This window comes from Artemia sp. Qi Xiang Cuo, chromosome 7 (genome assembly GCF_049724085.1).
Source record: "Artemia sp. Qi Xiang Cuo chromosome 7, ASM4972408v1, whole genome shotgun sequence".
Lineage (NCBI taxonomy): Eukaryota > Metazoa > Arthropoda > Branchiopoda > Anostraca > Artemiidae > Artemia > Artemia sp. Qi Xiang Cuo.
The window spans coordinates 56,458,458-56,471,316 of record NC_142800.1 but is presented as its reverse complement, the minus strand read 5'-3'; the positions used below and the strand labels follow the sequence as shown (position 1 = coordinate 56,471,316).

The following is a 12,859-nucleotide window of genomic DNA, read 5'->3' as shown; positions in this document are numbered from 1 at the left end:
GTTTTGGATCATAATTATTACAATTATACCGTTTTATACTTTCAAGATTTTCCACTTAAGAAGTGGCACCAAAAGTGTTGTTTTCAGTATTATATCTCACTCATGAATTCTAGAATTGATAAACTCCCGTAGATATGAGCAAACGTTTTCAAATGAGCCATTAAACATCACTCTAAGAAGTTCTGGTAGCCACTAGCCCCAGCTTTTCCACTTCACGACATGGCACAAAAAGTGCCGTTTTTAGTACCATTTGAAACTTGCAAATCGCGGAATTTATAGGAAGAACGTAAATATGAGCAATATTTTATATATGAGCTATCAAAAATCTATCTACTATCTTCTGGTTGCCAGCTAGCCCCACCCCTTGAGAGATGGCATAAAGTTCCCTTTTTCGTGCCATATGGCACTTGCGGATCGTGGGATTTATATAAACCACGTACATATGAGAAATAGCTTTTGAATGAGCTCTTAAGCATCTCTATGATGTTCTAGTAACCCGCTAGGCCTGGAAAAAAAAGAAGAAAAAAAGACCGTTTTAAAGTTTTTTAGCTTTTAGTCACTATGGGCTATGGTTCGCTCTTTACTAGGTTGCAGATAATGCTTCAACCATGACAGAGAGTTCATGGCGAGCTCTCCGAAGAAACCAGTTCCATATTGAAATAGAGGAATTCTAATAGATAAAAGAATTAGTAAAAACCAAGTGAATAAAAGCAATAGCTAATAATTGAACCATTAAATATCTATTTACGATGGTGTGGTAGCCTGCTAATGTTTCAGTAGCTTACTGGTGAGCCGACGATCTATAGAACTTACTAAGGGGGTTTGCGAGGGGGAGGTTGCGGGAAGGGTTCTTCTAAACCTCCAGTTAAGGGTTCTGGAAAATAACTATCACAATAGTACCTTTTTTGTACTTTGGAGCTTTTCCACTTATGAAGTGGCACCAAAAGTGTTGTTTTCAGTGCTATATCGCACTTACTAATGGTAGGATTGATTAAAAAAAAAGCACTATGATATGAGCAATAGCTTTCAAATGAACCATTAAACATAACTCTTATAAGTTCAGCTAGCCCAATAGCCTCGGCTTTTCTACTTGAGACATGACACAAAAAGTGCCGTTTTTAGTGGCATTTGTAAATTTTAGATGGTGGACTTTAGGTCTATAAAAACAAGGTAGATATGAGCAATATCTTTTATCTGAGCTATAAAAAATCTGTCTACGATGTTCTGGTAGCCTACTAGCGCCACCACTTCCGAAATGGCATAAAGTGTCCTTCTAGTGACATGTAACGCTTGCAGATGGCGGAGTTTATAAAAAGCACGTAGATATAAGAAATAGCTTTTGAATGAGCTATTAAGCATCTCTCTATGATGTTCTGGTGACCCGCTAGGCCTGGAGAAAAAAAAACGAAAAAAAGGGAGACAGATCAGTGCTGTCCATGCAAAAAAGCGATTTTCCTTGTTGTTCAAGGAAGGGGACTGTAATCTCCCTGTATAACGTCTTCGACAATTCTGATTCCAATGTTGCACTTTTTATTTTGATCTGACGCCATTTTAAAGGGGTTTCAGGCTTTTTTTTCGAAATTACCATAAATTTCTTTTTGCAATAAACTTTTACTTTTAAGACAAACCGAAATAATAGTTAATAATAATAAGAATAATTTATCTATAACCCACTGCACAAACAATGTGAAAAATAGTAGAGTAAAGAGAAAAAGGAAAGAAAAATAAACACACACAGCACTTAAAGTAAGATAAACAAATAAAAAGAAAACTCAGCGAAACAAACAAATGAGACCATGGTGAGGGGACAGTTTTCATAGGCATTTGCAGACAGTTTTATGTGTAAATCACGAAAATTTTCATTTATATCAGGTGCGTTATACTTTTAGATAATACGGCGATTACGAAATTACAACGGAAGATACAGCAAAAATTTGCAAGACTGATAATAGCTTTTCCTCAATTTAAATAGGTTATTCTTCCTAAGCAAAATGTAAATACCTGAAATAGCATGGTCATAAAAAACAGAATACAGCGACACTAAAGCTTTGCGATTGTATTTAGACCGATTTGCAACAATCTTGGATTAGCCACATCTAATCTTGGTACATGCGTCCCTAACAGCTGACTGACGAAAACAAAATAAATTATTACACTGAGTAATACCAAGCCAACGTAGACTATCAACTGAGCGTATTGAAGAATAATTTCAATTCAAAGGAGAATTCGTAGCATTACCGTTGAAACAAAGATACTCGCACTTTTCAGCATTTAAATTAAGTCCAATATCTAAAAAAAACTTTTTTCACATTATCCACCATTTTAGACAAAGAAAATTTGCTCCTACTAATAATTAGGATGTCATCCGCGTAAGCAATATACGATATATCAGAAAAACAAAGAAATCAAGTATCAACTATCTTAGAGAGCACTGTAGCAATACAAAGCTTAAAAACATTAGGGGATAACACGTCTCCTTGGCGTACTCCACATCGAACACGAACATCCTCTTGGACATTAACCCCGTTACCATTCGTTAATCAGTGTCAGATGGCAATTTTTTTTCACTAGTCATTTTTTTTTTTTTTTTCAAAACGAGTTTTTTAAATTTTAGTTATTATGGGCTGTGGCTCGCTCTTTACTAGGTTGCAGCGACCGCTGCAACCATGATACCAAACAGTCGAGAAGTTTGCTGAATGTACGATCTGATCAAACCGATTTCATAGCCACAAGGATAAATGACTGGCGACAGAATGTATTGGACTTATATAATTTAGGCTATATATTTGCACATTAGGGGGGTGGGGGTAAGGTTAGGTTGAATTAGGCTTTTAACCCCTTTCTGAGATTAATCCCCCCCCCTTAATGTGCAAATATTTAGCTCAAATTATATCATTATATAAACTTAAGTATTATATTTTCATCATGTTATGGCATCTTTCATTATGATTAACCTTACAGCCCTTCTTGAGTGTGTTTGTATAATACATAAGTACCAGTAATTTTTCTTTCAAGAGGGCTTAGACTAATGCTACCAATCTGTGTGTTTTTAAGTTAATCGGTGATGGTGGAATTTATAGGAAGGGCGTAGAAAGGGCGTAATTGATATGGGGCATGGGGGAGGCAACTGCCCCCTTCAGACCCAAGTTTGCGCCCCCAGACCTAATTTTGCCCCCCAGCTGAAATTTCGTTTCTACAAAAAAAAAAATCTTGTCAAAACTAAGATAAGCCTTTATAATTCAAGCAACCAGAGAAACAGGTCAGTTTTCTTTAGTATATCTTTGCCTCTATGGTAATATATGGCTAATTTTTTCCATTTTCACTATTATTTTCACTTGATTTGGAAAAATTGGATCCAGCTTTGCCCCCCCCCCCTCCCCCTCAGGATTTTGACGAAATTACGCCACTCACGTAAGATATGAGCAATATCTTTTATATGAGCTATTAAACATCTGTCTAGACACATGCGATACCAATACGCCCAATAACAATACGCTCACGCCGATACGCGTGATATGAATATGCCAGATACGATACAGTGTGCAGCCCTTTTTCCAGGGAGTATGGAGGGTTGTATCATCACCAAAACCAAAGATATTTGACCTTTGAACTATGTTGAACAAAATGACCATCTCAAAATTGTGATAGGATGACTTTGGGGGGAGGAGACCTTCAGGGAGGGAAGGGGGTTAGCTGCCCTCCAATATTTTTGGTCACTTCAAAAGGAAACTAGTAAATTTAATTTCCGTTTGAATGAGCTATTATACATCTCTGTGATGTTCTGGTCACCCCCAAGCCCTGCTAAAAAAAACGGGATACACTTCAGTGCTACAACAAGGAAAAAGTAATTTTCTTTGTTATTCAAGGAGATGGACTGCGACTACTCTGTATTAAGTATTCGACCACGGCGATTTCAACGGTACACTTATCACTTTGATCTGACACCATTATCGAGGGGACTCAGGCCTTTTTTCGAAATCATCATAAGTTTGTTCTCACAATAAAATTTTACTTTTAAGACAAACCAAAATAATAGTCACCATTCCTTAATCAGTGTCAGATAGCAATTTGTTTCCACTAGGCAGTTTTTTCCTAAACCTGATTTTTGACTTTTGATTCTGGCCGTGTTAAAGAGTTTTTAGTAAGTTCTCCCAACAGACCGATGAGACTTACTAAGGGGGCTGGGAGGGGGACTATACGGGAAGGGTCCCTTGTAAATCTCCAGTTAAGGGTAATGTGCCATTTTGTGCCATATGGCACTTTCAGATGATTGAATTTATAAAAAGCACGTAGATGTGAGAAACAGCTTTCTAATGAGCCTTTAAGCATCTCTCTATGATGTTCTGGTAAGAGGAGAAAAAAAGGGAGACAGATCAGTGCTACCCATACAAAAAACCATGATATCCTTAAGAAGCACATAGAAAGAGAGGGAGCCGAGATTAAAATAGTTCCTCTATATCATTGTGCAGGAATTTTATTGAGGTAAACATGGGTACTTTTGATGAGGCAAGACAGGAAAATCGTCATTTGTAGGCAAGAAAACCAAGGGTGGGTCCAGGATTTTTTTTTTTTGGGGGGGGGGCGCAAAGTAGGTTAATCCGATAAAAAATTAGGGGGGGGTGCAAAATAGGTTGATCCGATTAACTTGCGTTAGGAGCAAGTTTCATTAATGCAACTTGAGTTAATTAACTAAATTACACTACTTTAGACTACGCCCATTCGCCCCCCCTTGGATCCGCCACTGAAGAAAACCAGTATCGGCAGAGCGTAAGAAAACTTTGTTCTCCTTTCCTCAAGGGTAACCAAGTTGGCTCTAAAAGTGACTTGTACCCAACGACTGGGTGTAAAAAGGGGAAGGGAGGGTGGAAGAAGAATGCGTATTTTATGTGTTGTAAAATGTCATTAATATTGTAATCCCATTTTAAATCACTTGAGATGGTGCCACCCAGTGATTTCATAAGGCTGCGTCAGCGGAATATCTTAGGGAAATAAATTAACAAAATCGCGGACTCGGGATAGTAAGAGCTTTATCTGGTATCTGTTTTGGGATATCCTCTGGACAACTTTTTTTGTTTTTGTTACACGTCTCTAAGACAATAAAAGCAGCAAGCTTTCATCAATACGAAAATTTGACACCAAGGTTGCATCGTACGGAATGAATCTTTGTCTGAAAGGGCTCTTTGGGGCACACCATTGTAAGTTTCTAGAGGATCAGAATTTATGCTGGGTATTCAACTGTTTGTGGTGTATTCGAAAGGTATGACCAATTATTTTAATTAAATAAAGATCCACTCTAAATTCATTGAAGGGTTTTCCTACCAATGCATTATGACCAATTAAATCAATAGGTTTCAAAGGTTAAATCACTGCTTTAAGATTGAGCAGTATTAGGCTTTTCTAGTTGATCAAATATTTTGTTCATAAAGAGAACAAGATAGTGGACGGTAGATGTACCGTACACTAAACAGTTAGTGATGTACTTTTTCATGTCCGTTATTCTACTCTTTTTCTATACCATTATTTTGCTTTAATAAAAAATAAATCCTTGACTTTACGTTTGTTAAAAAAAGAGACCGATTTATACAAGTATTATACATCTTCTTTTTTATGTTTACGTAGGGAGTTAGTTTTGAACGTTTTAAACTGATTAAAAAATTTCACTTTCGTCTTGAATAATTCTTTTGATTAACTAGTTATGTATTCTTTATCATTAGAACAATTTTCCCTCTTTTTTTATCAGGTAAGGACTATGTATATCCTTTTGATAAGAACATTAAAATTGGTGCCACCTTGTTTTCATTTGTAGTCCTAATTTTAAAAGGCTAACATTGGAAATTGGCTTATAGGAGAATTCAGTAGCAGTAAAAGCATCATTAAAGCCGGAGAGATCTTCAATAATTAGAACAAATTATGATTTTCTCCTAAAGGTGAATTAGACCTGTACTATCCCATTGGGTAATTTTTCTTGGCTTATCGGTAAAGTTAAACACGTGTGGAAACATTTAATACCTTCCCTGTCTTAATATGTATAGATTTGCGTTTTAACTTTTAATTATTTTCAGATACTCAAACCATCGGAGAAAAAAGCAAAGTATCAATATTCAGGGATGATGCAAGGAAGATCCTCACTGCCCAATAAAACACCCGTGAAAAAGAAGTAAATAATTCTAGTTTATTTTTTGTATGTTCAAAAATTGTTGTTTTTTCATTCTTTTTTGTAGATATTCTCCTATGAGAGTTACGTTGTTTAAAGATTTGACAAATGTGCGATTTAAAGGATGTGAATATTATAAAGATTACGTTAGTTGAAGACAAGCCTTGGATTTATTATTATTAACTACAATATATTGATTTTCCTTTGATTGAAAGTGAATAAATATACAAGGGCCTGTCTTTTTGGTTTATTTATGAGATTTAGTGTTTGGTGGACTTGATGTGTGATTATCAGTCAGAGCGCAACCTTCTAACCAAGCTGTCGACTTTATTGTGACCATTTTCTTAGTAAAAAAAAATATCACTTATTGGTCTATTCGCAAAGTCGAGTGCTTGGCAGCCTTAAATCTGTGTGATTATCAGTCAGAGCAGAACCTTCTAGCCAAGCTGTCGGTTATATTTTACCAGTTTCTTAGTAAAAAAGAAAAATGTCGCTTGTTGGTCTATTTGCAAAGTCGAGTACTTGGCAGCCTTGAATCTGTGTGATCAAACAGTTCGTAGCAACGAACTGTAAGTAAGGAGCGACCCGGCTCAATAGTAACCGAAAGTCTAAAAAATGAAATTTTGATACCAAATACATCAAGAGAATCAGATTTTTATGCTGATTTCAAATATATAAGCTTTATCAAGTTTAGTCTTACCCATCAAAAGTTACGCGCCTGAGAAAATTTACCTTATTTTCGAAAAAAGGGGAAACAGTACCTAAAAGCTAAAGCACTTTAATGAAACTCACACCATCAGATTCAGCGGATCATAGAACCCTACCGTAGTAGTGTCAAGCTCCTATCTGCAAAAATGGCGAATTTTGTATTTTTTGCCAGAAGAAAGATCACGGATGCGTGTTTTTTTTTTTTTTTCTAGGGGTGATTGTATCGATCCAGTAGTCCTAGAATATCGTGAAAGGGCTCATTCGAACGAAAACTAAACTTTTTAGTGCCGTTTTTAAGTGACCCGAAAAATTGGAGGGCAACTTGGCCCCCTCCCACGCTCATTTTTTCCCCGAAGTCACCCAATCAAAATTTTGAGATAGCCATTTTGTTCAACACAGTCGAAAATCTAATAAATATGTCTTTGAGGATGACTTAATCCCCCACAGTTCATGGGGAAGGGCTGCAAGTCATGAACTTTGCCCATTGTTTACACATAGTATTGGTTATTGGGAAGTATACAGACGTCTTCAGGGGGGATTTTTTCTTGTGGGGGAGACTTTCCATGGAGGATGTTTTCTTGGGGCAAAGGACTTTTCTATGAAGTGGGCGCCGGATTTCCCAGCATTATATAAAAAACAATTAGAAATTAAATTAAAAAAAATGTTTTTTAAAAAGTTTTTTTCAACTGAAAGTAAGGAGCAACACTAAAACTTAAAACACACTGAAACTATGACGTATATGAGGGGGCTCGCCCCCATGTCAATACCTTGCTCTTTACGATAAATTTTTTTTAGTAGTTTCAAAAGAACTATCTATTATAATTAACTGGCCTCTGTGATTCAGGGGTTTGTGATTCGAACAAAATTCGAACTTTAGCATAAAGGGCGAGGTATAGACTAGGGGGTGAACTCCCTAATATACGTAATAAAAACGTATGAATATATAAGTTCGAGAAAGCTATTTAGCCAAAAAAAAAGTAAAATTAATATGCAAATTTCGTTTTAATTATTCATGTACGGTGAGCCAAAATCAAAGCTGCATTAATTCAAAAACTTTCAATTAAAAAAAAACAAGTTTTTTTTCGAAACAAGTTTCGAGAAAGCCATTTAACCAAATAAAAGTAAAATTAATATACAAATTTTGTTTTAATTATTCATGTACTGTGAGCCAAAATCAAAACATGCATTAATTCAAAAACGTTCAAAAATTAAATAGAAAAGTTTTTAACTGAAAGTTAAAAACAAGTTTTTTTTAACTGAAAGTAAGGAGCGACATTAAAACTAAAAACTAACAGAAATTATTCCGTATATGAAAGGGGCTGTCCCCTCCTCAACGCCTCTGTCTTTACGCTAAAGTTTGACTCTATTTCAAAAATTTATTTTTTAAAACAATGAAAAACTTTAGCGTAAAGAGCGAGGCGTTGCAAAGTCGAGTCCTTGGCATCCTTAAATCTGTGTGATTATCATTCAGAGTGGAACCTTCTATCCAAGCAGTCGGTTTTATTGTGACCATTTTCTTAGTAAAAAAAAATGTCACTTATTGGTCTATTTCCTTAGTCGAGTGCTAGCCAGCCCTAAATCTGTGTGATTATCAGTCAGAGTGGAACCTTCTAACCAAGCTCTCGGTTTTATTTTGACCATTTTTTTTTTGTAAAAAAAAAAAAAAAATGCCACTGATTGGTCTATTTGCAAAGTCGAGTGCTTGGCAGCCTTAAGTCTGTGTGATTATAAGAGCAGAAGAGATTCTTTTCAAAATGTGCAGATTTTATTATGAACTTGGCCTGAGTAAAGGAAGCTGGCCGTTTTAAGGGAATAATTAATTAGTTTTAAGGGGGTTCTTTCCCTTTCTTTTATGATAAAGCTCTACTTTTTAGTATAAAACGCAACTAGTCCTAAAGCTAAGATGAGAATTGGATCAGCGGTGCTTTAACATGGCTCTCAGAGTAATTGAAGACTACTATTGTAGAAAATATCGTTACCCAGCTGAAGTAAAAAAAAAGTGTCATAAGGGGTACTTGACAACACAGGATCAAATTTAATAAATATAATTAGGTTTGAGGTTTGACAAGTAACGCTAGATGATGTTGTTTTCTTCTTTCTTAAAGATCAACTGTGATTTCCATTCTTGTCAATCTTGCGCTCTGTTTGTACTAGTTAAATAGCTTGTCTCGTGACTAGGAAAACTCATTTTGCTAGGTTACTTGAGCCTTCAGTCGTCATTATATCGTTTGCTCTATCACAGAGCTTTTAAGGGTGTCTGGAAACGATTCAAGCACAAAAAGTCTATACAATTTAAGTTTCTCCTCATTCTCTTTAACACCTAAGTTGCAGATGAAAAAAAAAAAACCTAGGTAATAGATGTGCGGGAAAAGACTTGTCGCTTCAACATGGCATGCCCTTAGAAAATTACCTATTGTATATGTATTTCATTAGTTCTAAAATGAAGTAAAATAAGTTTTATTCATATAAACCTACAACAATAAACGTCCAACAAATTGTCCGTCGGGTATCAAAAGAACGTATCTCCATAATTGTAAATTTTCAGAAGAACAAAAAAAAACCTTGCAGCTTTTTTATTTCCCCTCCAATAATCGTAAATGAAAAACGGATTCATATGTGAAATCAGTATATGTCGATCTTTTTTTTTTTTTTTCTTTTTTTTTACGATTATCAGAGGAAAAATAAAACAGTTGTGAGGGTTTTTTTTATTCTCTTTTGAAAATTTACAATTATGGAGATACGTCCTTTTAATATCCGATTGACAAAATATAGGTACTAATCCCCACAAAGGTTTCTTGGCGCCTAAAGATGGAGGGAAGACGTAAGTTATTTAAGCATTCATTACAAAAAAGAGAAATGAAGACGGAAGTCTAAGAAGGTAAAAAAAAAAATTTAAATTCTATTGAAAAGCTAAAAGTGTGGCACCATTCTGCTCATTCAGGTATTGTATTCCTTTGAATATTACTCGCTATTACAGAGTTGAAGTCTGACCTTGCGTAGAGCGTAAAAGTCATTGGACTAGACGCCGCGCCGATGAGGGAAGACCGGCGGTGGCGGGGCCAAAAATAGCGCGCCGCCGGTAAGATGTCGGTGGCACGCCGCCGGCGCTATCAATGTTGACCGCAAACATTAATGTCTTCATCTGTCTTTCTCAAATCACAGCTTAAATTTACAAAAGATTCGAGCCTATTCATGAGTTCAAAAATTCATAAGTCGCTGGCAGGAACTGTTCTTCTTTGTTATTCATCAAGAGAAGTAGAAATCTGGCAGAAACGAAATGGCTGTGGCGTTTCAGAACCCTTGCATAATACGAGTAGTTGAAGTATCTATTAGCTATGTATTCTCAACATAAATAATTATCAAAATTAGTTGTATTTTTCATCAACCATTACTGCATACAAAACTTCAAATACCGTATCACAAAATTCGTCAGTTATCTTTGTAAAAACTTTGAATATAACTTTGACCTTAAAAGCTATTTTTTCATAATGCCCTTTGCCTATATCTGTTTTGTCGCCTTTGAAACAGTTGAAATGGGCGACTTTGATATTGTTTTTTTTTTTTTTTTTGCTCTTTTGAATTCCTAAAAAGCCTTCTTGTATTAAAAACTAGTTTTTAATAACAGTTTAAAAAAAATACATTTTAAAGTTTTTTTGGCTTATTTATGGAATATATGTCATTTAGGCTAAGGTTGAACTGCTGATTTTTTATTGCTTTTGGCTGCTATTTTGGATATTATTCATTTTTTCTTTTGGGGATTCATTCCAAATTATAAACTGATAAATACCTAATATCAGTCAAATTATAAACTGCATCTAAAAGGAGTAAATTTATCAAATTGGAAAATACATGATGAACTCTTCTCATGAGAACATTTCAATTACAATGAAACAAAAAACACTTAATGGTTTATTCGGTATGAAGAAAAATGAAGTGCCAGCTATTTTCTTAGGTAAAAAATGAAAAGCTCATCCGTTTTAAATGTAATTAAATGAAATAATATGCAGACTTAATTAGCTCCAGGAAGATGTTGAGATTTTCATCCTAGTTTGTCACTTTTAATTCAAGCAAAATTTTAGCACACCTAGAATTAGTTAATGAGTTTCAGCTTTGATTTCCAAATGCTCACACAAATTACCAAATTTGAGAAAGTTGCAACAATAAGTCACCTGTGGTCAAAATACTCAAAGACTCCTCTTTGATCCCCACCCAGGCTCAAAGCTTCTGCTATGGTCATTTCCGTGGTACTCTCCAAAGAGTTTCTTTTTAAAATAGCTTTCAAGCGAAGTTAGGGGTATTTAGCCTTTTTTGCTTATCTTCAAAGCTTTGAAAAAAGTGTTTTAATATTCCAAATGTTATATTTGTGCATATTTTTGGTAATCATTTGTGGGGTGATCGAATTTTTTAAACCACTGTAGATACGTAAGAACGTTGCAACACCTAGTACCCTGAGGTCATAATACTGTCAAAGACTCCTCCTTGAACATCCCAAATTGTAAACTTTTATTATGACCTGGCCATTTAATGTTACTTGGGCCCTGGACCAAGGGCGCCATTGTCACTCAAGCGCAAAGTTAGGTGGGGATGTCAATATCGCTTTCGTCACACCAATTCGTTTTAATGTGAATCTGCCTGGTACTTATGAATGAATGTTTTCAAAGTATACCCGTTTCATCAATAAGACAAAAACGGGGTGGACGCATATGTCCCTTTCCCTTTGGACGATAAAACCATGCAAGTGCTGTATCAAGTATAACTCACGAAAATCTTGTTAATTTTTGTCAACTTTTTGGCATTCCTGCTTTCAATAAAAAAAAATCAAGGTAATATCAAAATATAATAACTCCCTATGCCCCCCCCCCCCTCCGGATACCATCTTCATACGATACCGTCTCTTCTTTCAATAAAAAAAAAAAATTAACTCATTGGCAGCCCTGCTCTCAAAAAACAAAATCGAGTTATTATAATTTAAACATGATAGCTCACTACCCCCCCCCCCCCCTCTGGATACCACCTTGATAAGATGCCGTCTCTACTTTAAATTAAAAAAGAAATAACTTGTTGGCATCTCTGCTTTCAATAAAAAAAATTCGAGATATTATCATTTAAATGTAATACCTCCCTACCCCACTCCTCCCCCCCTCTGGATACCACCTTGATAGGATACCGTCTCAGCTTTCGTTAGAAAGATAATTTACTTAATAAATAACCAGGTCACTATATGGTTCAAACAAACACGCAAAATAACGTTAAATAGCTTAGTGTTCCTTGAAAGAAAAAATTGAGGGTATGAGTAGGGCACAAACACAAAAAAAAATATATCGAAATTATTCAGATATACCTCAAAATTTTGGGAAAATGAGTCATAGATTTGCCGTGGAATTCCAAGGTATACAGAGAATCTAATTAAAAGGGAGCACAAACAAAAGCCAAATTAGGCCAGTAGCCTATGAGAAATTGCAAAATACGCAAGACAATGAACAAATCCTAATGGGGGGCCCTGGGTCTATCACAATATTTCAATGGTTTCCCAGGGAATTTGATATCATTTTCTTCTGTCTCCACTTTAAATGAAAAAAATAATTGTATTTGGCATCCCTGCTTTCAATAAAAGAAATTGAGGTATTATCATTTTAAAATGATAGCCCCCTACCCCCCCCCCCACGATAGGCAAAAATTTACAATTTATTTATGAATCTTATTTTTGGGTTAACTTCCGGTTCAATCTTTAATTACCAAACATTGCACATTGTTTTTTCTTTAGCTAAGTTTTGTCTCGATAGACGGTTTTTTTTGGGGGGGGGGGTAAAAACGTTTCAGAAAGAAGATTGTATTTTCTATCAGGTGTTCAACAATTGAGCATTAAACATTAAGAAAACCTTATCTAAAAACAGCAAAAAAAAAAATCTGCAAACTTACAATTCAGCTGTAGAAACAATCTGTCGGTGGTCAATTTAAAAATCCAACTGAAGGATGAAGCTGTATAGTAGTGAATGC

The 12,859-nt window shown here is 35.4% G+C and overlaps 1 protein-coding gene across 1 annotated transcript in view; it reads left to right on the top strand.

Annotated features, from left to right (window-relative positions):
* Nucleotides 1-6,393, top strand: part of LOC148950471 (serine/threonine-protein phosphatase PP1-beta catalytic subunit) — a 45,514-nt gene extending 39,121 nt beyond the window's left edge. Inside the window, exon 7 of the mRNA XM_089092427.1 lies at nucleotides 6,063-6,393. Within this exon, the coding sequence (XP_088948553.1) occupies nucleotides 6,063-6,161 (99 nt within the window). The 3' untranslated portion in view covers nucleotides 6,162-6,393. The remainder of the gene's footprint in view (nucleotides 1-6,062) is intronic.
* Nucleotides 6,394-12,859: the final 6,466 nt, after the last annotated feature.